The 22,398-nt window shown below is 34.1% G+C and overlaps 1 protein-coding gene across 1 annotated transcript in view; it reads right to left on the bottom strand.

The window, feature by feature from the left end:
- The window catches only part of LOC107597513 (alpha-2-macroglobulin-like protein 1), a 33,990-nt gene extending 21,310 nt beyond the window's left edge, over positions 1-12,680 (bottom strand). The window contains exons 1-22 of the mRNA XM_016288610.1: positions 12,582-12,680; positions 10,713-10,896; positions 10,214-10,370; positions 10,021-10,073; positions 9,900-9,920; positions 9,638-9,806; positions 9,456-9,540; positions 9,218-9,341; positions 8,427-8,532; positions 8,236-8,345; positions 7,778-7,945; positions 7,471-7,698; positions 6,773-6,836; positions 6,497-6,642; positions 6,205-6,354; positions 5,037-5,219; positions 4,837-4,918; positions 4,627-4,759; positions 4,233-4,458; positions 4,004-4,130; positions 3,416-3,537; positions 478-529 (exon numbers count right to left, since the gene is read on the bottom strand). Of these exons, the coding sequence (XP_016144096.1) occupies positions 478-529; positions 3,416-3,537; positions 4,004-4,130; positions 4,233-4,458; positions 4,627-4,759; positions 4,837-4,918; positions 5,037-5,219; positions 6,205-6,354; positions 6,497-6,642; positions 6,773-6,836; positions 7,471-7,698; positions 7,778-7,945; positions 8,236-8,345; positions 8,427-8,532; positions 9,218-9,341; positions 9,456-9,540; positions 9,638-9,806; positions 9,900-9,920; positions 10,021-10,073; positions 10,214-10,370; positions 10,713-10,896; positions 12,582-12,652 (2,761 nt within the window). The 5' untranslated portion in view covers positions 12,653-12,680. The remainder of the gene's footprint in view (positions 1-477; positions 530-3,415; positions 3,538-4,003; positions 4,131-4,232; positions 4,459-4,626; positions 4,760-4,836; positions 4,919-5,036; positions 5,220-6,204; positions 6,355-6,496; positions 6,643-6,772; positions 6,837-7,470; positions 7,699-7,777; positions 7,946-8,235; positions 8,346-8,426; positions 8,533-9,217; positions 9,342-9,455; positions 9,541-9,637; positions 9,807-9,899; positions 9,921-10,020; positions 10,074-10,213; positions 10,371-10,712; positions 10,897-12,581) is intronic.
- Between the last annotated feature and the right edge of the window lie 9,718 nt (positions 12,681-22,398).

The raw sequence follows: 22,398 nt of genomic DNA, 5'->3' as shown, positions 1-22,398 counted from the left end.
TATAAAATAACACGTAGCAGATCTATACAGGTGGAGCTGGGGAAGGTGGAGGGTTTCAGAGAAACTCTGAAAGCGCGCTGCAGGAATCTCTAGTGAATGCAAGCCAGCCATATAAATGCAAGGCAGTAAGCTCATTGGCTGCATATGCAGCATGCACCAATCAGCTTGTGCCAAGTCGTTTAACTCTCGGAATATCATCGGTTACGTTAACAACCCGTCGCCTGCTCCATCTAGTTTCATGACTGAACTATATATTTATCCAATGCAATAAAAACTTGCATCATCGACTTCCACTGTGAGTGCATTACTGTAAAAATAGATTTTTGCTTATTTTAACAAACTGAAGCTCAAAATTATTATCTGTGGCATGTGATAACTGACAGCATGTTACAGCGGTTAACTTCTATTAAAGCCAGAATAATTCAAATTTAAATTATTCTTTTAATAGACAACACAACACACTGTAATGCCACTAACCTGTTAAGCAGATGAGTTCATTCTGAGTGATTGACTGCTTAGTTCCCTCTGCCTGAGAAATATATGGGTAATAACAGTTTCAATTGTATTTTTAAAGCAAAACAAAAAAAGCAAATAGATAGACAGACAGACAGACAGATACAATTATAAACTCTTAAATTATAATAAAACATATATGCATTAATATATTACTTTCATAAACTTAGTAGTATGTGCTTTAAATAACTGTTAACTAATTTTAAGACTCAAAACAATACAGAAATAGCTATTGAAATTTGAAATATTATAATTTAATAGCTATATTAAATAGCTTTAGAATAATGTGTTTCAACATACAAGAAATATGTATTAATAAAATACATTTAGTACATTTTTATTTCCTGTTGACTTGTTACCATGTTGATGTTGAAGAGCGAATGTTGAAAAGTCACATGGTTTCAGAAAGCTCACATACAGTAAAGGCACGTACCTCCACCAGAATGCTGTGCATCACAGTATCAGTTCTGCCCCTGTCCGGCAAAGTCACCACTTCATTGCCACACAGTTCTCGGCTCTGCACCGCCTCAGCACGGACTGTAATGTTCACCTTTCCTGTAAAACACACACACACCAGTGACAGTGGTTGCAGAAGAAAGTTAAGCTACAGAAGAAACAAAGTACCCCTGGGACCGGTAATAGTAAACAAATCTGTGACAGACAAGGCAGGACGTGGTCAAAGGATAGTCTACCCGAAAAGAAAATTCTGTCATCTTTTACTCACCTCCATGTCTTTCCATGTTTGGTTACCAACATTCTTCAAAATATCTTTTGTATCAGCAGAAGAAAGAAATTCATACAGGTTTGGAACAACATGAGGGCGAATAAATGATGACAGAATTTTTGGAAATTTTTGGATGAACGGACTTTAAGACATCCCTATTATAAGTGTAATACCGTGTCCTGGTACAAACATAATCAAACATAAAATAAAGCTTTTCCATTTAGGGAATCAAACTGAAATAAAAAATCAAATATATGTTTGTTTTTGCTCATATAGAAGTCAAAGTCTCTGGCTTACCCAGTACAGATGGTGTAATAATCCACTGGAAGGTTTTGCTCTCTTCAGAGCAAACACACTGAGTGTATGTGCAGCCTCTACATGGCTGAGCTATGAACTGCGGTGAGTCTGCCAGCGTGACCTTCACCTTTATTAAAAGAGAGAGGTTTGTACAGTGGCAGCCTACAGGAAAAATGCTTTTACTACAAACACTTCAGGACAAACAAGTAAACACATTAAGGGGGCTTACCATGATACATTTGGGGAGGTAGTTGAATACAGAAGCTTTAAGAGTGAACGTCTCCTCACGGATAAGAGAGTAGGGGAGGGTGAGGCTCACAAAGAAGGGCTTGAAAGCAGTGAGATCAGTCTTGGGGGCCACTCCAAACCCGACAGGGGATGTGCAGAAAGCTCCTGCTGCCCATTTAGTGATGGTGTCCGGGACAATCTTTGCGACATCCACAGATCCTGATCTCCTGGTGAAAGAAAAAATATGAATTTTGTATTTTAGAAAGTTTTCAAAATATTAAAAAGCACTGAAGCAGCTGTTACATTTTTTTTCCCAATATTACATTTTCTGCATAATTAAAAAGGACTGTAATTTATACAGTATATACAGTAGTGCCATGGTGCAAGATACATACCCCACAGGTATAAGATCCCATATCCAGGTTTCTGGAAAGAATTTGCGGATCTTCTGAGCAGGTTTTGACACTTTTGAACCAAACCCTATCACTGGACCGTCAAACTCTCTGCGCAAACCATCGTCCACAGCAGCTGTTTGAATTGATAGTTTGTAAATACAATCAGATAAAAAGGGCATTTCCAAATCCTAAAAAAATCAAGTTACTTACCTTCCCTAAACATTGTCTCATAGTAAAGACAAACAACAGGTGCTTTCACATCAGAGTTGGTAGTGATTCTGATTCCAACTCCCTAGGAAAAAGCAAGTGTTACAGTATGTTACTGTGTGTAAGATGAATAGTGTGGAGCTGGGGAAGGTGGAGGGTTTCAGAGAAACTCTGAAAGCGCGCTGCAGGAATCTCTAGTGAATGCAAGCCAGCCATATAAATGCAAGGCAGTAAGCTCATTGGCTGCATATGCAGCATGCACCAATCAGCTTGTGCCAAGTCGTTTAACTCTCGGAATATCATCGGTTACGTTAACAACCCGTCGCCTGCTCCATCTAGTTTCATGACTGAACTATATATTTATCCAATGCAATAAAAACTTGCATCATCGACTTCCACTGTGAGTGCATTACTGTAAAAATAGATTTTTGCTTATTTTAACAAACTGAAGCTCAAAATTATTATCTGTGGCATGTGATAACTGACAGCATGTTACAGCGGTTAACTTCTATTAAAGCCAGAATAATTCAAATTTAAATTATTCTTTTAATAGACAACACAACACACTGTAATGCCACTAACCTGTTAAGCAGATAAGGTCATTCTGAGTGATTGACTGCTTAGTTCCCTCTGCCTGAGAAATATATGGGTAATAACAGTTTCAATTGTATTTTTAAAGCAAAACAAAAAAAGCAAATAGATAGACAGACAGACAGACAGATACAATTATAAACTCTTAAATTATAATAAAACATATATGCATTAATATATTACTTTCATAAACTTAGTAGTATGTGCTTTAAATAACTGTTAACTAATTTTAAGACTCAAAACAATACAGAAATAGCTATTGAAATTTGAAATATTATAATTTAATAGCTATATTAAATAGCTTTAGAATAATGTGTTTCAACATACAAGAAATATGTATTAATAAAATACATTTAGTACATTTTTATTTCCTGTTGACTTGTTACCATGTTGATGTTGAAGAGCGAATGTTGAAAAGTCACATGGTTTCAGAAAGCTCACATACAGTAAAGGCACGTACCTCCACCAGAATGCTGTGCATCACAGTATCAGTTCTGCCCCTGTCCGGCAAAGTCACCACTTCATTGCCACACAGTTCTCGGCTCTGCACCGCCTCAGCACGGACTGTAATGTTCACCTTTCCTGTAAAACACACACACACCAGTGACAGTGGTTGCAGAAGAAAGTTAAGCTACAGAAGAAACAAAGTACCCCTGGGACCGGTAATAGTAAACAAATCTGTGACAGACAAGGCAGGACGTGGTCAAAGGATAGTCTACCCGAAAAGAAAATTCTGTCATCTTTTACTCACCTCCATGTCTTTCCATGTTTGGTTACCAACATTCTTCAAAATATCTTTTGTATCAGCAGAAGAAAGAAATTCATACAGGTTTGGAACAACATGAGGGCGAATAAATGATGACAGAATTTTTGGAAATTTTTGGATGAACGGACTTTAAGACATCCCTATTATAAGTGTAATACCGTGTCCTGGTACAAACATAATCAAACATAAAATAAAGCTTTTCCATTTAGGGAATCAAACTGAAATAAAAAATCAAATATATGTTTGTTTTTGCTCATATAGAAGTCAAAGTCTCTGGCTTACCCAGTACAGATGGTGTAATAATCCACTGGAAGGTTTTGCTCTCTTCAGAGCAAACACACTGAGTGTATGTGCAGCCTCTACATGGCTGAGCTATGAACTGCGGTGAGTCTGCCAGCGTGACCTTCACCTTTATTAAAAGAGAGAGGTTTGTACAGTGGCAGCCTACAGGAAAAATGCTTTTACTACAAACACTTCAGGACAAACAAGTAAACACATTAAGGGGGCTTACCATGATACATTTGGGGAGGTAGTTGAATACAGAAGCTTTAAGAGTGAACGTCTCCTCACGGATAAGAGAGTAGGGGAGGGTGAGGCTCACAAAGAAGGGCTTGAAAGCAGTGAGATCAGTCTTGGGGGCCACTCCAAACCCGACAGGGGATGTGCAGAAAGCTCCTGCTGCCCATTTAGTGATGGTGTCCGGGACAATCTTTGCGACATCCACAGATCCTGATCTCCTGGTGAAAGAAAAAATATGAATTTTGTATTTTAGAAAGTTTTCAAAATATTAAAAAGCACTGAAGCAGCTGTTACATTTTTTTTCCCAATATTACATTTTCTGCATAATTAAAAAGGACTGTAATTTATACAGTATATACAGTAGTGCCATGGTGCAAGATACATACCCCACAGGTATAAGATCCCATATCCAGGTTTCTGGAAAGAATTTGCGGATCTTCTGAGCAGGTTTTGACACTTTTGAACCAAACCCTATCACTGGACCGTCAAACTCTCTGCGCAAACCATCGTCCACAGCAGCTGTTTGAATTGATAGTTTGTAAATACAATCAGATAAAAAGGGCATTTCCAAATCCTAAAAAAATCAAGTTACTTACCTTCCCTAAACATTGTCTCATAGTAAAGACAAACAACAGGTGCTTTCACATCAGAGTTGGTAGTGATTCTGATTCCAACTCCCTAGGAAAAAGCAAGTGTTACAGTATGTTACTGTGTGTAAGATGAATAGTGTACAGTGAGACTCAGATGACACTGGAGGACCTCTGAAATAAGAAATGGGACATGTTGTGTATCTTACTCTAAAGATGTTGTAGACATCATTTTTGTTGTCGTAGTAAGGGTAATAGATGCGGGAGCGCTTGCGCCTCGCAGGTTCAGCAAAAGGGATTATCTCCCAGGGATGTCGGCAGGGGTTAGGCTCCCACTCCTCAACGTTGTATGGGTAACCTGACGAAATCTGGACTGGTAACATTTGAAGGACCTGTAGAGTAATAACACATATTGAACCATAGCAGTGACAAGACAATTAACTAATAATCACAAAAACAAAACAAAAAAATTTAATTGCTATAAGTGTCCATAATAAATAAATAAAAAATATAAAAATCTACTTTCCAGAAACGTACTTTTTGTATTCATATATGTTTTATGTGGTTAAAAAACATTTATACAATAAAAAAAAAATGTTTAAATTTAATGATTCTAAAAATGTCATGTAGTGTATCCACCAAGTAAAAATGTATTCAGTTTTTACAAATATTAATAAGCAGTGAAGCAATATTTTTGTTAAAATATTTTTCAAATTTTAAAATATTGTTAAAATATTTTTTAACAAATAAAAATATTTCTAATGTCATGTGGTTTACCCAAGTAAAAATTAATAACATATTTTCCTGACACCACATGAGTTTTGTCTTTAAAATATTAATAAGCAGTGAAGCATTGTTGAATTTTTTTTCAAATAAGAAAATGTTACATTATTTATTTCTATTATTATTTCTATTATTTCTAAAAAAAAAATACATGTAGAAGGTTTTTTTTTTCAATTTTGTTTAAATATTTTCTTAAATATTGTTAAAATATTTAATGATATAAAATATTATGTTAACCTACTTAAAAGTTTCTTATTAGAAATTATATTCTTTTAATGAGGCTTTTTTTCTTCTTCAATATTGAGACAGTTGTATCACTCACATTTTTTACTTCACACTCTGACATTTTTACTTCATTTTTTACTCCCAAAAAATTATCAAAATAAATTTTAATTGAGAAATTAAAAACATGCTTACTATGAAAGAAGTGTATTTGACTCATTTTTGAAAATTAATCAAATTTGATATATATAGTGATAATATATATGGTATATATATTTTATATATATATATATATATATATATATATACCATATCTTTAAATAAAGATGATCAACTAGTTATAGTTGTAATGTGCATTATGGTTTAACATACAGAGGCTGCATTCAGCTCGGCCTCTGGTCTCAACAGCAGCACACTCTGATCAATGGCCCGCACGGAGCACAAGGAGCCAGGGCTGGCTTTCAGGTTAAGAGATGTCCTCTCTCCAGGTAGTGCGGTGGGAGACGAGAACTTTAAGGACACCTGTAAAAGCACAGGCACGCTCTCATCACACATTAATGATAAATAAATACAAAAGGAAAAAGAAAAAAAGAGAAAAAACACACATAAAAGCTTGAAGGCCACATTGAGTTATAAAATGAGATTTCACGTGGGATTTTCTGACCTTGTTTGGCAAACATTCTTCAATGGGGAAGTTCATACTGTCTGCTACAGCTTCTCCATTGGGAAGAACTGTGTAAACCACCACCTGAGCGTATGGAGTCAGAGCTGCCGTGCTCTTCAGTGAGAATGTCAGTTCTCCTTTGTTTTCTTTTATGAAAGAGAGACAGCATTTGTGGAAACAAAAAGGTGCATGCTGAAGCACAATGTACAAAGACCATATAAATATTCTTAGACAATAAGACAACAAAGTGATTGCTAATGTAAAAGAGCTGTGTACCTCTCCCGGTGTTCACACTCACAGACAAACGACCATTTTGAGCCATGCTGCCTCTGGACAAGACCTGGAGTGCAGGTAGATAATTACAATTTATGTAATTCTATGTTCTACAGCTTCACTAGCATTGGGATTTGTTTCATCATATTTTCTCTTTTGTGATAATAGCTACTAGATTTAGGAAACCAAGAAAAATTCAGTTTTTTCTACCAAAAAAGGTAGGAAACCACAAATATTACAATTCTGTCCAGCCCTAATTTTCATATTATGGCAGCAATAAATGGTCAATATTAAAAGTCTGGACAATCTTGTCTAAATAAACTTTTAAAAAATTAAGTTACATTATAACATTATAATATACAGTACAGTATAAATATCTTAATTTTGAGATTTGCTTAAAATTACTTTTAACAATGCTATTTAATTTTTAGTGTTTTTAAAATCAAACGTAAGAGGGCATTCGTCTAAATGTAACAATTGAGAAAATCAGCATATACAATTATATTTATAAGTTATACATAATATAAGGTTCCAATATAAACCTACACAGATAATCAAATAAATCTTTAATATTGGCTAAAAACTAATATATCATGCTTCCTTAAAAAAAAAAAAAAAGGTCAAAGAGCTTGTTGAGCATTAAAACAAATGACCAAGCAATTGATGGACAAATAAAAAAAGAGTGTCAGTGTTAAACATACAATGTAGAAGAAATCCAAGGTTTTCTGGCCTGTTTTGAGAGCACTGCCCTGGATGATGTAACTGGCCGTCACTGTTGCATCACTGTTACAGCTGAGCTTCTCTGGAGCCTTCGTCAACATCAGGAAACTTTTGCTTTTGGAGTGAAAGGGTCTTACGTAGTGATAGCCTGATGGATCATATCTAAAAGCCTCAAAATCAGTCCGTTCTACACCTCCCTTACGATGGACCTAATAAAAAAAAAGTTTGAAAAATCTATACCCGAATTATATACATAAACATCATGTTAGAAAACAAAACACCTCTAACCTGTAATTGCACAGGTTTTTCTGACCAATCCTGAGTGTTGAAGGAGAAGCGAGCAGTACCATTGATGTCTGTCGTCAGTGTCACATTGATACTTTTATCATCATAATGTACATATACAATCACTGGCTCATTTTTCATTGGTCTGGACTGGGAATTAGTGACCACAAACTGTAAAAAAAATTAAGACTAATAAAATTATTAGCTCACAAACAAAAGTAACACTTCCTCTACACAATATGGCTATGCTAACAGCTAAATAGGTTGTTTATTAATGCTGCATTGTACAAAATCGGACAAAAATAACAGTTATGGTACAGTAAAATATACAAATATACAAAAATACAGTTATAAACTTTTTATAAAGATGGTTATAAAAACACATGTGTTCTGTAGAGTTGCTTTGGAAGCATTTGCTCAATAATTAGTAGCAAAGCTAATGACTTCAAGCTAGCTGTTACCTTTCCTTTAAAGGCCATGCCAGGCCTGTATGTATCTGGTGTGTCCTCAAAGTTAACATTGACATAATCTCTGGTAAACTGAGCTGAGGTAGAACCCTGCATAGTTATCCCTGGAGGAACAAAAGACCATGTTTCATTACTCTATTTTGGAGAATAAAAATGGACAACAGCCGTTAGTTCTACACTCTCACCTGTTCCAGACTCTTCCACATTACAATTCACTTGCAAAGACCCTCCTGAAGTCAAGCCAAATTCTGTCATATTTATCACCCGAGACCCACAGCCAGTCTTACCAGTCTGAATGAATAAGAATGAAAAGAAAATGATAATTTGGACTTCTTAAATATGTTGCAATTTGGACCCTTGTGAAAAAGTACACTTTGGCATACATGTCATTTTAAAGGAGTACTTATTACAGAAATATATAAATGTACTTTATATAAGCCTAATTCCAAAAAGCTGGGATGCTGTGTAAAAAGTAAATAAAACAATTCTGTTTTTACTTACATTTTACACAGAGTCCCACCTTATTTGGAATTAGAGTTGTAAGATATACTTAAGTGCAAACTGGATGTAATGTTTTCGGACACTTAAGTGCATGTTAATTGCAATTAAATGAAATGATGAATGTTTTATAGTATATTTTTAATTATTTTTACTCACTAAGTAGGACTGAAGTACATCTTAATTACTTCTATTGTCTCTGAAATATGGTTTAAGACTTTAACCTTTACTTTAACATTTTAACTTGAAGTGTACTGCCGAAAGCACCGACTAGCATTATGGAAGTTGCCTAAAATATATACACTTTAGGTGTAATATTGAATAATACAATACAGTAATATCAGCTCATTGCTATTTCTTGTAATTGGGACCTTGTGATATTTAAAGATGTTTATGAGGATAAATGCTCATTAGTACAGTGCTTTTAGGATTACAAGCCCAAAAGGTAACAGTTTTGTGTGTGCAGAGGGTAACGCACCGTCATTGAATATTTCTTGCATACATTAACCATGTCAGGGAAAGGTCTCCGCCAATAATAACCATAGCTCTGGCTACACACTTCAGCATTCACAGACCCCAGCACAGGCTTGCCATAAGTGTATCTAAAGAGAGTGAAGAAAGTATTTCATCAGGCTGAACATATAACTGAAACACAGGTATGCACCTCATTTATCTGCAAATAAATAATTATTTGTAAAAAAAAAAAACAATCTTACTTTGCACAAACTTTCAGAGTGACCTCTTTGTCCTGGGTGGTTATACTGGATGGAAAATCGATGTTCACTTCATATTTTGGCAGAACTAAAAGATGCATGTGGGGGAAAAAATACTTCAATAAATTGTACACTTTAAAAGCTGATCAGTATTGGACTGGCAAAAGTTGAATCCTGGTTCTGACCATATTCTTTAATTTCAAAGCCATGTGATATTTGTTGGTTCTTATCATCCCAAGCAGTGATCGTGTAGTAACCCTGAGAGGCTTCTGGAGACATGGAGTGGGACAGATCCAAAATACCAATCCTTGTGGTCCGATTCAACCACTGACCAATGCGATTTGAATAAGGGTCCTAAACAAGAGTGGCACATAATGAAAAAGCCTACAGTGGAATCAACCTGCATTTAAGTAAAGTAACAAACAATGAACAGATCATGGATTTTACCCGGAGTTCTACAGTTCGAAACTGCAAAAGAAAGACAGAAGAAAATCATTTCAGTTAGGTCAAAAGAACAATAATATATTTATATATGAAATTATTTTAACATAAATTAAATTCAATTTACCACTTGATTGTGAGGCAAGAAATTGGAATCCAGAGACACAATGCGAAATCTAACTGGTGAAGAGAGATTTCCAGAAAGAATATTTACACATAAAGTATGCAATACAGAAAGACTCGCAGGCTCATATTAATAAGAACAAATGAGTACTGACAACTTAAACTATTTGGGAATAATTTACAAAGACAAGTATTACTTGTTTGTCCAGGCTTGTAGATAGGCTTGTCTGATTGGATGAAAAGAAGATTTTTGGGGGGATTTATGAGGATCTTAGTGATTTTGTTCAGGGATGTTTTGGCCCCTTGGATTGCAACATCGACGGATGCCACAGACTCTACAGTGACTACAGGGACCTGGAAAATACAAATCAAGAAAATATTGAGCATATAAATCCACTTACAGACTGCAGACTATAGGTTTGAAAGCAACATCAAGACTGCAGGGACCACTGAACAGTTCAGTAGTGAAACATATATGCAAGATGAATGATAAATGCAAGTTTTAGGGGTTTACTTGCACGTTAACTGTATTTTAACCTCTTTAACCTTAATGCAAATTTATAAGTGTTGTACAGACATGATGTAGGAAAGGGCCATGACCTCCATAACATTACAAGATACACCACTGTACTGTACTGTACTGTAAGTACAGTCGATTTACTCTCTATTCTGTTACGCTATACTGAGTATACTGACCTTAAAAGGGACACATTTGTAGAAATCCTTTTTAATTGAGCCCTGTTGTAGAATGGTCAGATTGTGATTGTCAGTCCTCAAAATTACCACTATAGAAAGCGGTTCTTTGGGCTCGTGGATCTGTGCACACAGAGTCTCTGTCTTGCCACCCACCACCTGGGAAGTGACTGTCACCAGGTATATGCTAAAAGAAGACAAAACACAAAGAAATACATTTAGAGACTTGCATAAACCATACAATGACAATAAAATGCTTTTAAAAGCATAAGCTTAGTGTTGCATGAGCCTGGGGTTGTTTTGGGTGAATGCACAGTTGAGGAAGTGACTCTGAATGTCTGTAACTGTGCCTGGAACGTTCATTTGGTGTCTTTAGGGATGGCTGCACTTGCAGTGTAAAAAAAAAAACCTTATGTAAGTGGTTGGTGCAGTATTAATGTGACACTATTATCTATTATGAATTACCTCAGAATTAAAAATAAAAACATATTATATTTAACCAGACAATACATATAGTGTTGCATTACAATATAATTTAAACAAATATAATAATAACATTTATATTTTACTTTTTGACTACTGGTCAAAAGCTTGGAATAATTATGATTTTTAATGTTTTTGAAAGAAGTCTGCAAGTCACAAAGGCTGCATTTATTTGATCATTTTTTTTTATCATTTATTTAATGATTACTGTAAAAACAGTAATATTGTGAAATAATATTACAATTTAAAATGTAAAAAGTGTTCATTTGAATATATTTAAAAATGTAATTTATTCCAGTGATGGCAAAGCTGAATTTTCAGCATCATTACTCCAGTCTTCAGTGTCACATGATCCTTCAGAAATCATTCTAATATGTGCTGCTCGATTTGTATCAATTATTATTGGTGCTCAATTATTAAAAATAGTTCTTATTATCAAAGATCAATTCATATTTTTGTGAAAAAAACATGATGCTTTTTTTCTGGATTCTTAGATGAATAGAAAGTTCAAAAGAACAGCATTTATTGTAAATAGAGTCTTCTGTAACATAACAAATGACACTTTTGATAAAGTGAATGTGTCATTGCTGAACAGAAGTATTAATTGCTTAAAAAGAAAGAAATGTTGCCTGAGCGACAAATCAGCATATTAGAATGATTTCTGAAGGATCATGTTACACTGAAGACTGGAGTAATGATGCTGGAAATTCAGCTTTTCATCACAGGAATAAATGGCATTAATAATGTTTCACAATATCTTTTTTTTTTTTTTGAAATTTAAAAAAAAAAAAAAACGTAACTATTCCAAACTTTTAACCAGTAGTGTTGTTATATATTATATTGCACTTTTTTAAGTAGCCTAGTAAACTAATTGAAGGTAAAGCTTTGTAATTTATTGGGCAGTCCCAGAATTCCCTGCACAAACCTTGACATTTGATTCTATTCTGTATTTTCAGTTATTAGTTTAGCATTATTTAGCGTTATGTGTGATACTGATGGTGTTTTGTGTTTGTATGGGTAACACTGTGTTGTCTTTATTGAGTTGTTGGATAGGCCAATATTGCTTTAACTCACAGATTTAATAGCTCAAATGGCATATTTTAATATTCTTTCATGCAAAAAAAACGGTCACAAAAACGCTACTCGTAATGCTTGCAACATCGCCACTGTGTCTCTCTTACAGTACGTTTTTACCGTAAATCTAAAAATAAAATGTTTACAGTGTGTTGTTACAGTGTTACAGTTTTGTGTTGAGAACACAAAAGTGCAGTTGTCCTAAACTTTTCATCAGTGTCTATTGTAGTTGTGGAAGACATTCGTCTGGTCCTCGACCTGCGGACCTTCTTGTTATCTTGTATTTGTGAAGATAATAATCATAAAGGTTCTTACGGATCGGTGGCTCCACTTGTGATCGACCATTGCAGCAGCAGCAGCAGCGGCGGCAGCAGCGACAGCAGCATCCTGTGCAGTTAGTTCAGCACATGCGCAGAGAACTCGCCCACTGATCCCATCACACAAGTGCGCACTTTTATACACCTCTGCCTCCTCCCTGTCCTACCACACCAAGGGAAGGAAAGTTGAGCAACTGGTATGAAGAGTTGGATAATTAGGGATCGATTTCCTCTTGTGTTGTGTAACAAGTAAGTGGACAGTGGTTTACTGAAGTCACTTTTTTCCCACTTTTTTCCACTTTTTTTGTTGTTTGCAAAGATTACTTTGACAAACAAGCTGTATTAATCACTCAAGTTATGACACTTGAATTGTATGCGTTGCAAACAATAAAATAAAAGCAAACAATAAAATTAAATAAAATTAAAGTAAATTTAATAAAATAAAATAAACAAAGATCACATTAAAAGTCCTAGAACATTTTAATATGAAGTGAAATAATAATAATAAAAAATAAGTAAATAAAATAAAATAAAATAAATTAAGGTCACATTAAAAGTCATTTTTAAAAGTTTTTTTTTTTTATCAGGCAGTTATTTATTTCAATGTCTTTTAACCCTTGTTCCTCAAACAACGCAAATGATTAAAATCCACATTAAAAATATTGTTATACTTTAAAAACTATGGTAAACGTGAAAAAGTAAAATAACAGTAATAATAATAATAATAATATTTAATTAAACTAACAAAAATCGAATAAATTATACAGCACTATACAGTACAAGCATGAAATGAAATTTAGGTCACATTGAAAGACTTAGAATCCTTATTCAGGCAGTCATGATTTATTTCAGTGACTTAACCCTTGTTCTTAAATTAAAATACATTATAAAAATGTTGTTATACTTGAAAGCTATTATAAACTTGAAACAAGTATGTAAATAAATAAATAAGTGAGGGTTTGAAAAAGATGTAAGGACATTTTCTCTTTATCTACATATATGTATATTATAATATAATAATCAAAATATTATTTAACATTTGCATTCCATCCAGAAATAATTAAATGTTTAGTATAATTTGTAGATTAAAAATAAAAGTGCATACAGTAAATGAATAATGCAGACATTACAGCATTTGCATGAAATAACTTATAATCACTTTCAGTGGTTGACCGTTAAAGGTGGGACATAACATTTGACATGCACTGCGGGGAAAAAAAACTGCTAGGCTATATCATGGGACAGAATATCAAACCATTAAAAATGTGCATGAGATTCGCAGAAACGTGCTAAATTATTCCGTTTGAAACTGCTGTTTTTGAATGTTTATCAAGAGCCCTAAAACCAAGTTCTGAAAAAGATTGAGACTGTGTCATGCATGGACAAAGACACATGTCATTTAGTATGTTTGAGAGGGTGTGGGTTCTCACAGGTGTATTTGGAATAATCTAGGATAGGGTGAGGAAAGCTTTTTTAACGACACTACACCTCCAACTTGGTGATTCAATAACGGACTGGATAATTAGTGAGGTGTATTTCTTCCCACTTCCTGCTAAACGGGTTATAAATATTTTGATTTCTTTATTTTAGAGATTGTTTATGTAATGTGGAAACTTTGGTGTACTGATCTTGTTGCTGTTTTTCGTTGATGACCGTGCCAAGGACAGTGCTCTCTCTGTTAGTCTCAAGCTTATGGGTGTCAGCAACCAAAATGCAAACAAGTGGGAATAAATTCAGCTGTACTCCCAGTTTCTGAAAGGTGACGCACACCGATCATTTCACAACAAGGAGCAGCTTTCCAAGCAAGTACCACCCACTGGTTAAACAAAACATGTTTTGTGGAGGCAAAAAAATAAGTCTATCAATTTCGTATAGATCAAAATTATTATATATTTCATGTATAATATTTCATGTGAACTATTGTTTTTATTTCTCATTTACTGCAATGATACAGAACAGGCAACACAAATGAATACAAAACTTGTTGTGAGACCATAAACACCAAACTCTTCTGTTCTTCATATCTGGCACAACTTTTGATCTCATACCGTGAGATTTGACCTCTTAACCTTCACCGCATACACATATTGATGAGGATTCACAATCTTATCAAGTCCTTGTTTGAATAATCTAAGCAAATCTGTTCATTGTAAACTAAATGCAAATTTAAATAAGGACTATACAAATAAAAATACAGAAAAATACACAGGCTTATAATGCATACAATATTTCAGAATTCACAGATACAGTTTTAGGTCATTTAATTACAGAATATTTGGTGGCTTTGGTATTTTCAAATGTTGTTTAATTTAAAATTTGTTTTGTAACAGTTGCATCACCAAGAAGCAGCTGTGCCATGGCTCCCTTATTACAGATTACAGAGTAGTTTGTGTTAACATTGAGCAGAATAAAAATAAATAAATGACTCAACGACTTGTGTTGAAAATCTTTCACCTAATTTGATGTTCTCAGTCAAAAATAACCAGGCTTTTAAAAATGTAAATCTCTCATTATGAATAATTTTGGCAATATTCATTTAAAAACTGGGGTGCATAAGATCAGGTTAATGAGGCCTATAATCAATCAGTTCCAAAAAGAAATACAAAACCTGTGCTAATTGAAAGAAAACAAGTTGAAAAAAGATTAAACCAATGTGATAACATTAAATAACAAAAATAATTTTTGGGTCAAAATGATTAGAACACAACATGAGACTAACTCAGGTCTGTGTGTTTCTTCATTTGCATGTGTTGTGAGGATTTGCAGCTCGTTTCTTCATTTGCATGTGTTGTGGGGATTTGCAGCGTTTCTTTATTTGCATGTGTTGTGAGGATTTGCAGCGTGTTTCTTCATTTGCATGTGTTGTGAGGATTTGCAGCGCGTTTCTTCATTTGCATGTGTTGTGAGGATTTGCAGCGTTTCTTCATTTGCATGTGTTGTGAGGATTTGCAGCGCGTGTGTTGTCAAACTGATGAAGATGTTTTCTTAATTTGCTGGTGTTTTTTCAATTTGCATGTGTTTTCTTAAGTTGCAGCGCGTTGAGCTCTCTCGGCCACCGTAGATAACATTAAATAACAAAAATAATTGTTGGGTCAAAATGATTAGAACACAACATGAGACTAACTCAGGTCTGTTTCATGTACAAAATTAAGAAATGTTATTTATCATATGAGTGTTTATTAATATTTTTTATTCAATATAGGCTATTCAGTATTCTGACCATGTGCATCAAAGAAAAAAAATCTTATTTTCTTCAAGATTCCACAGAAAGCCTCTACAATAGAGGTATAAATCAAGCACTCTCTGTCAATTGTAAACAAGTCAAATGTGAAACAATGTGTACATTTAAAATTCAAATACCATTTTTTATAAACTTCCATTTCAACGTCCATTTCAAACAACATACATTTTTCTGATGGTTTTGAAGGAAAGCTCATTTACTTAAGCTTAAGAGCACACAGAGAAAGGGTGTGGTATTTAGACGTTCTGAATAGATTCTTAAGAATTCAGCAAATAACAGTGGTGGACAGTAATGAAGTAGTTTTACTTCGTTACTGTACTTATTTTTCAAGTATCTGTACTTTACTGGAGTAGTTTTATTTTGAGTAACTTTTACTTTTACTTCACTACATTCCAAACCACAAGATCCTACTTTTTACTTCACTACATTTCATAAAACTTATCGTTACTCGTTATAATATATCACGTGCTCCGAGATTTATTTTTATTTTTTATTTTTTTTATTAATGCTCAAAAATCAAGAATAGTACACATAGAATAATACAACCATTAACATAAAAAAGATAAACAATAATAACAAAAAAGAAAGAAAAAGAACAGGAAAAAAAGAAAATAGCCAAGAAAACCTGCCTATGAAAAGCAGATAATATAGCCGGTAGTTTATCAATTTTATAGTTACATATGAGAAGAAAATCAAGTCCACCAAACTGAGAGAAAACTAGCCGAGTAGACAAATATAAATGTTTATCATAACCATGCTGAAAATAAGTCAATAATGTTAGCTGATGCTAACTGTCTAGCTAACGAGCTTGCTGGTGCTAAATTTAGGTGTTTTTTCAAAATAAAGTGAATTTTTTTTTTTATTCAACCACCTAGATAGATTACTTCTGAGGGAAAAAGAAAGGATGTGATGTTCAGAACATGGTAACTACAGTAATTATCAAAGTGGGAAGTGATGACCTCTTGGGGTATTTGGCCAGGGGTGTTTTTACACCACAGACAAGGTTTGAGAAGAAAAAAATCATTATGAAAATCGAATTATATTTTCCTTATTATATTAATTATTTCCTTATTGGTTATTTTGGGAAAATCCCAAGTATTTTGAGCAGTACGATTATAAAAAAATATATATGCTAATTTAAAATTAAAAGATAGAAGTAGCCTATATAAAACTGCAAAATAAACATTCATCTATCGGTACTTTTTACTTAAGTACATAAAAAATCAAGTACTTTTGTACTTTCTCTCGAGTAAAATTGAAAACTGAGTACTTTTACTTTTACTGGAGTATTAATATTTTATTATACGGATCTGTACTTTTACTCAAGTACTACTTGATTTGTGTACTTCGTCCACCACTGGCAAATAATGCGCGCTGGAAAACAAGCAGTGCAGTGCTGAAGCAGAGTACTTCATATAGATCTCACACCTGTCAGCTGTCATCTGTTGAAAAGTGACAACAAAGAGCTGTCATACACACTCCTACCTCACCTTTGTTTTTCAGGTTACATGCCTGAGCACTGTCAAAGAACAGTGACAATCCCTCAACCTTTGCTGCATGTTTGCTTTGCATTTTACACATCTTAGAATGCAAAAAAGGAGGGTTTACCGTTTAAAAAAATAAACTGTTACTTTTATATATTTTTTCATATATATTTATTTTATATAATGTACCATTGCACTATATTGTACTACTAACAATATATTAATATATGAAAATATTTGAATACAAATTAGATGAAACAATGTAACTTTTAATGTATACACTCACAGTATGAGCTGCAGTGGGTTTTGCGAGTACAAACCGTTGTAATTTATCTCTAAATAAGATTTAAAAAAAATAGTCCAGTAAATGACTGCAAAAGAGTATGAGTAGTGAAGAAAAATATATTCCTCCACCCCTGATTTTTTGGAAAACCTATGACACATAAGCATTCCTGGATTACACCAATTAATTCACCATAATTAATCAGGCTTATGTAAATACAGAAACCTCTTAGGGTACTATATGTGCTTTTGTAATTAAAAAGGAGGGACCAAAATCTTCAAATTTCATGTTTGTAAAATGGCTCCTTCCAGTGGCAAATAAGAAAGTGCATCAAGTTTTATTCAAATGTCAGTATTAAAATAAAGATAAAGATGAAAAAAAATAGCAATTAATTTTTTTCACTCAGTCATATGATTTGGTATTTATATATTTTTTTCTGTCAGTACAAAATCAGACTCTCTAGTTTTGTGTCTGAATAAAATAAAATAAATAAAATAGTGAGTTGGCAGTTCTGATCTGATGAAATAATAATAGTCTGATCTGATTAAATAAAATAATTCATCTTTCTCGTTCTCATGCAGGGAATGTGTGATTTATTTTTTTTGGTCTGTCCGATATCACTGTGAACAGTGATAAGCTCAATATTTTCCTTTCAAACCCCATATTATAACCCCCCCCCAAAACCCATCAAAATACATAATTCCTTTGGAAAACAGAGCACACTCCCACAGCGCTTTCACGTCTCGAAATCTCACAAACTGATTACTCAGCCTTGATATATTCTCTCGTTTAAATGCTATTTTAAAAAGAGAAAAATTATCATAATTTCCCACTAATTACAGATGTAAGAGTAGAACTGGCACCTTAGCAACAGAATTTCTTACAACCCATGTGTGCATTTCTAATGTTACCCCAGATAGAACATAAAACATTAATGGGGGCAGGATTCTTTGCAAGCTGGTGATGAAATTATGGTGTAACCTTTATCAATGTACCAGAGTCTTCATGGCAGCGAAGCAAGGATGGATATCACAAAACAGCTATTCCTACTGCAAATGTTGTTATAATGACAAATCACAAAGAATGAAATGAAAAAAAAAGGGAAACGTTGCTGAAAAATAAAACATAAAATGTTTTCCTCTGACAGATGTGAAAGGCACTAGTCTGCAGCGGAGTGTCATTGATAAATAGAGGGCACTCAGAATCTGAGAACGACCTCATTCTTGTTCAGAAAACACACAATTATATAATGTATATTTTACAATATACATCTTCAGCATGCGCATTTAGGACATAAAAATAAACTTTATTCAGAAATAAGTTGAAACTTGATGTAATCTGGAAATATTATTAATTGTATATTTAATTTAATTTCATGTCTTGTGTGCATGCAGATTGATCATCTATTTAATTAAGAAATCGTAAGGTTGAAGAAGATCAAAAAACCTAAGACCCCGGTAACAGGATGAGAAAAGCAGCGAGAGACCAGTATTCACTTTGACTTGGCAACAGGGCAAGAGGTGGTTCAATCAGTTGTAGTTAGTTTCACACAGTTAGAAGTGTGCAGTGGATCTAAGCATGAGCTTGTATCAGAGTTTTAATGTAATGGAGTGTGAAACTAAAATGTCAGATATGTGATCTAAAAATGCATGCTTTAATATTTCAGCATTTCTCACAATTAGGCATTTTTCAGTATTTAAAGATTATCTAAACTAAATTTACTGCAAATGATAATGCATTGAAATAAAATAAGTATCAATTTATTATATGTGTACATTGTATTATTTGTGATTTTAACACTATTGCAAAAAGCAATTGCAGAACAGGGCATGGTCATACTACTCACTAGCGAACATTTCTCAAGGTGGTTCAATTCTGTATAGAAAAAAAACTTTACAGTCTTGGTTGCAAAAACAGCTACTAAACCTTTCCACCAAAAAACAAAAACAAAAAAACAACTATATATGGATATGAGATGCCCCCAATGGCAGAGCATGTAGTCACACCATATGATGCAAGTTGTCAGTGAAACCTGCCATAAAAAATCTATAAGAGCAAAATTTGCACAGTAAAAAATGAATAAAAAAATAAAGTGAAACCATAAAACAATTCATGAAACAGAAACAACCATAAAACAATTAACAAAACTCAAAGCAGAAATGTAAAAGAAAACATAAATACACTAAAGGTGAAGTAAGATTTTTTTTCATATATATATATTTTTGAGAAAAGACACTTATGCTTACCAAAGTTGCATTCATTTGATCACAAATACAGTAAAAACAACAATATTAGTACAATATAAAATAACTTATATTTGAATATATTTTAAAATGTAATATATTCCTATGATGACAAAGATGATGATTTATTTTATTTTTTTGCAGCCATTACTCTGGTCTTCAGTGTCACCTGATATTTCAGAAATCATTCTAATATGCTAACTTGCTGCTCAAGAAAGATTTATTATTATTATCATTATTGAATACAACTTAATATTTTTTGCAAAAAACAGGATACATTTTTCATAATTCTTCAAGTTCAACAACTTTTATTTTAAATGGAAATCTTTTGTATCAGTGTAAAAGTGTCTTTACTGTCACTTTAGATAAATTTAATTCCTGCGGAATTAAGTATTAATTTAATTTAAAAATCATACTGACCCCAACATACAGTATATATACAGTCATGGCCAAAAGTTTTGGCAGTGACATACATTTTATGTTTTGCAAAGTTTGCTGCTTAAGCTGTTGTGGTGTTCGTTCACATTGTTTCTAGATTATTGTGTAGAGTGATCAGATGCATTTGAAATAATTGCTAAAAGCTTCATTGGCCAAAAAAATGAACTTCAAATTTCACAGTTTTTTGATCCTGACACAAAATTACCAGCTAACATTAACCGACTAATCATATCAGCAGCACATGTGAAAGTGTGAATGAGTAGTCGGGTTAATCACTATCATACTAAATAGACTGTAAGAGCAGACTGATTGCTATAAAATGAGGGAAGAAGCGCTTCCAATCATTGTGTTCTTGTTAGCAATGGTTACCTCCAAAGAAACAAGTGCAGTCATCATCACTTTGCAAAATGGCCTCACAATCAAGGAAATTGCTACAAAGAATATTGCACCTGAAAGAACCATTTACCGGATCATCAAGAACTTCAAGGAGAGAGGTTCGACTGCAGTGAAGAAGTCTTCAGGACGTTCCAGAGTGTCCAGCAAGCACCAGGACCGTCTCCTCCTGAGGAGTCAGGGAGAAGGATTGTTCGGAGAAGAAAGTCAAGTCAAGCCAAAGTGATGTGTCTTTAATCTAGATTTAAACAGAGAGAGTGTGTCTGAACCCCGAATGTTATCAGGAAGGCTATTCCAGAGTTTGGGAGCCAAATGCGAAAAAGCTCTACCTCCTTTAGTGGACTTTGCTATCCTAGGTACTACCAAAAGTCCAGAGTTTTGCGACCTTAGGGAGCGTGATGGATTGTAGCGTGGTAGAAGACTAGTTAGGTATGCAGGAGCTAACCCATTAAGGGCCTTATAGGCAAGTAATAATATTTTGTAACTGATACGGAACTTAATAGGTAGCCAGTGCAGAGACTGTAAAATTGGGGTAATATGATAATATTTTCTTGACCTGGTAAGGACTCTAGCCGCTGCATTTTGGACTACCTGTAGCTTGTTTATTGAAGATGCAGGACAACCAGCTAGCAGTGAATTACAGTAGTCCAGTCTAGAGGTCAAAACTTCTGCCCAAAACATCCTGCAAGAGCGATTCATGAGCAATTTGGTGATGATCCGTGCATTTTCCAGCATGATGGAGCACCATGTCACAAAGCACCATGTCATAAAGAAGTGGCTCGAAGATCATTACACTGAAATTTTGGATCTGTGGCCAGGCAACTCCCCGGATCTCAATCCCATAGAGAACCTGTGGTCAGTCCTCAAAAGGCGAGTGGACACAAGCAGAAGCCCACAAATTGTGATCAATTCGGAGAACTAATAAGGCAAGAATGGATCGCCATCAGTCAGAATTTGGCCCAGAAGCTAATATCCAGCATGCCTGAGTAAATTGCAGAAGTTATGAAGAACAAGGGTCAACACTGTAAATATTGACTCATTATATATATATATATATATTTATTTTATTTATTTTTTGCCAATAAAAGCCTTTAAAACTTATGATATGCTTATCATTGTTTTTCAGTATACCATAGAAACAAGTGGAAAAATAATCTATAAATACTGAAGCGGCAAACTTTGCAAAACACAAAATTTATGTCACTGCCAAAATTTTGGCCATGACTGTACATTTAAAATGCATTTAAAATAAATGTGACAACTTGCCCCAAACTGACATCCTTGTCCAGAAAACACAGTTCAGCCCTTCAGTTAAATATCCCTTCATTCTATGTCTACATGACACCTGTCTGAATGTGTGCTAGATATCCAGCAGCTACAGAATAAATATGATGATAGTCTAATTTTAGTTTGGAGGGCAGAGTTCACCCCCACACACAAAATGTAAGACATCTTTGAACGGAATGTTTGAAACCAGCGTACAAAATCACAGCTAGAGCAACACATACATTTGTGTAATTGGACTTTTGACTGGAAACCCTGTTGTTCCTGAGAAACAGTCTTTGTGACAACTTCTCAGTGTGACAACTAGCCCCGGTCTCCCTTATACAGAGGTGGATGTGTGGTGCAAATCAGAACAAGCTAATGAGTGTTTTTACAGCAAATGTCTTGACTTTTTTCTCTCTTTTGCAAACAATGGTCTTAAAGATGAAACCTCATTATACATGTCCAAT

This window comes from Sinocyclocheilus grahami, unplaced genomic scaffold (assembly GCF_001515645.1).
Source record: "Sinocyclocheilus grahami isolate Dianchi unplaced genomic scaffold, SAMN03320097.WGS_v1.1 scaffold233.1, whole genome shotgun sequence".
NCBI lineage: Eukaryota > Metazoa > Chordata > Actinopteri > Cypriniformes > Cyprinidae > Sinocyclocheilus > Sinocyclocheilus grahami.
The sequence above is the reverse complement of the archived record's forward strand: the minus strand, read 5'-3'. Positions and strand labels throughout refer to the sequence as shown.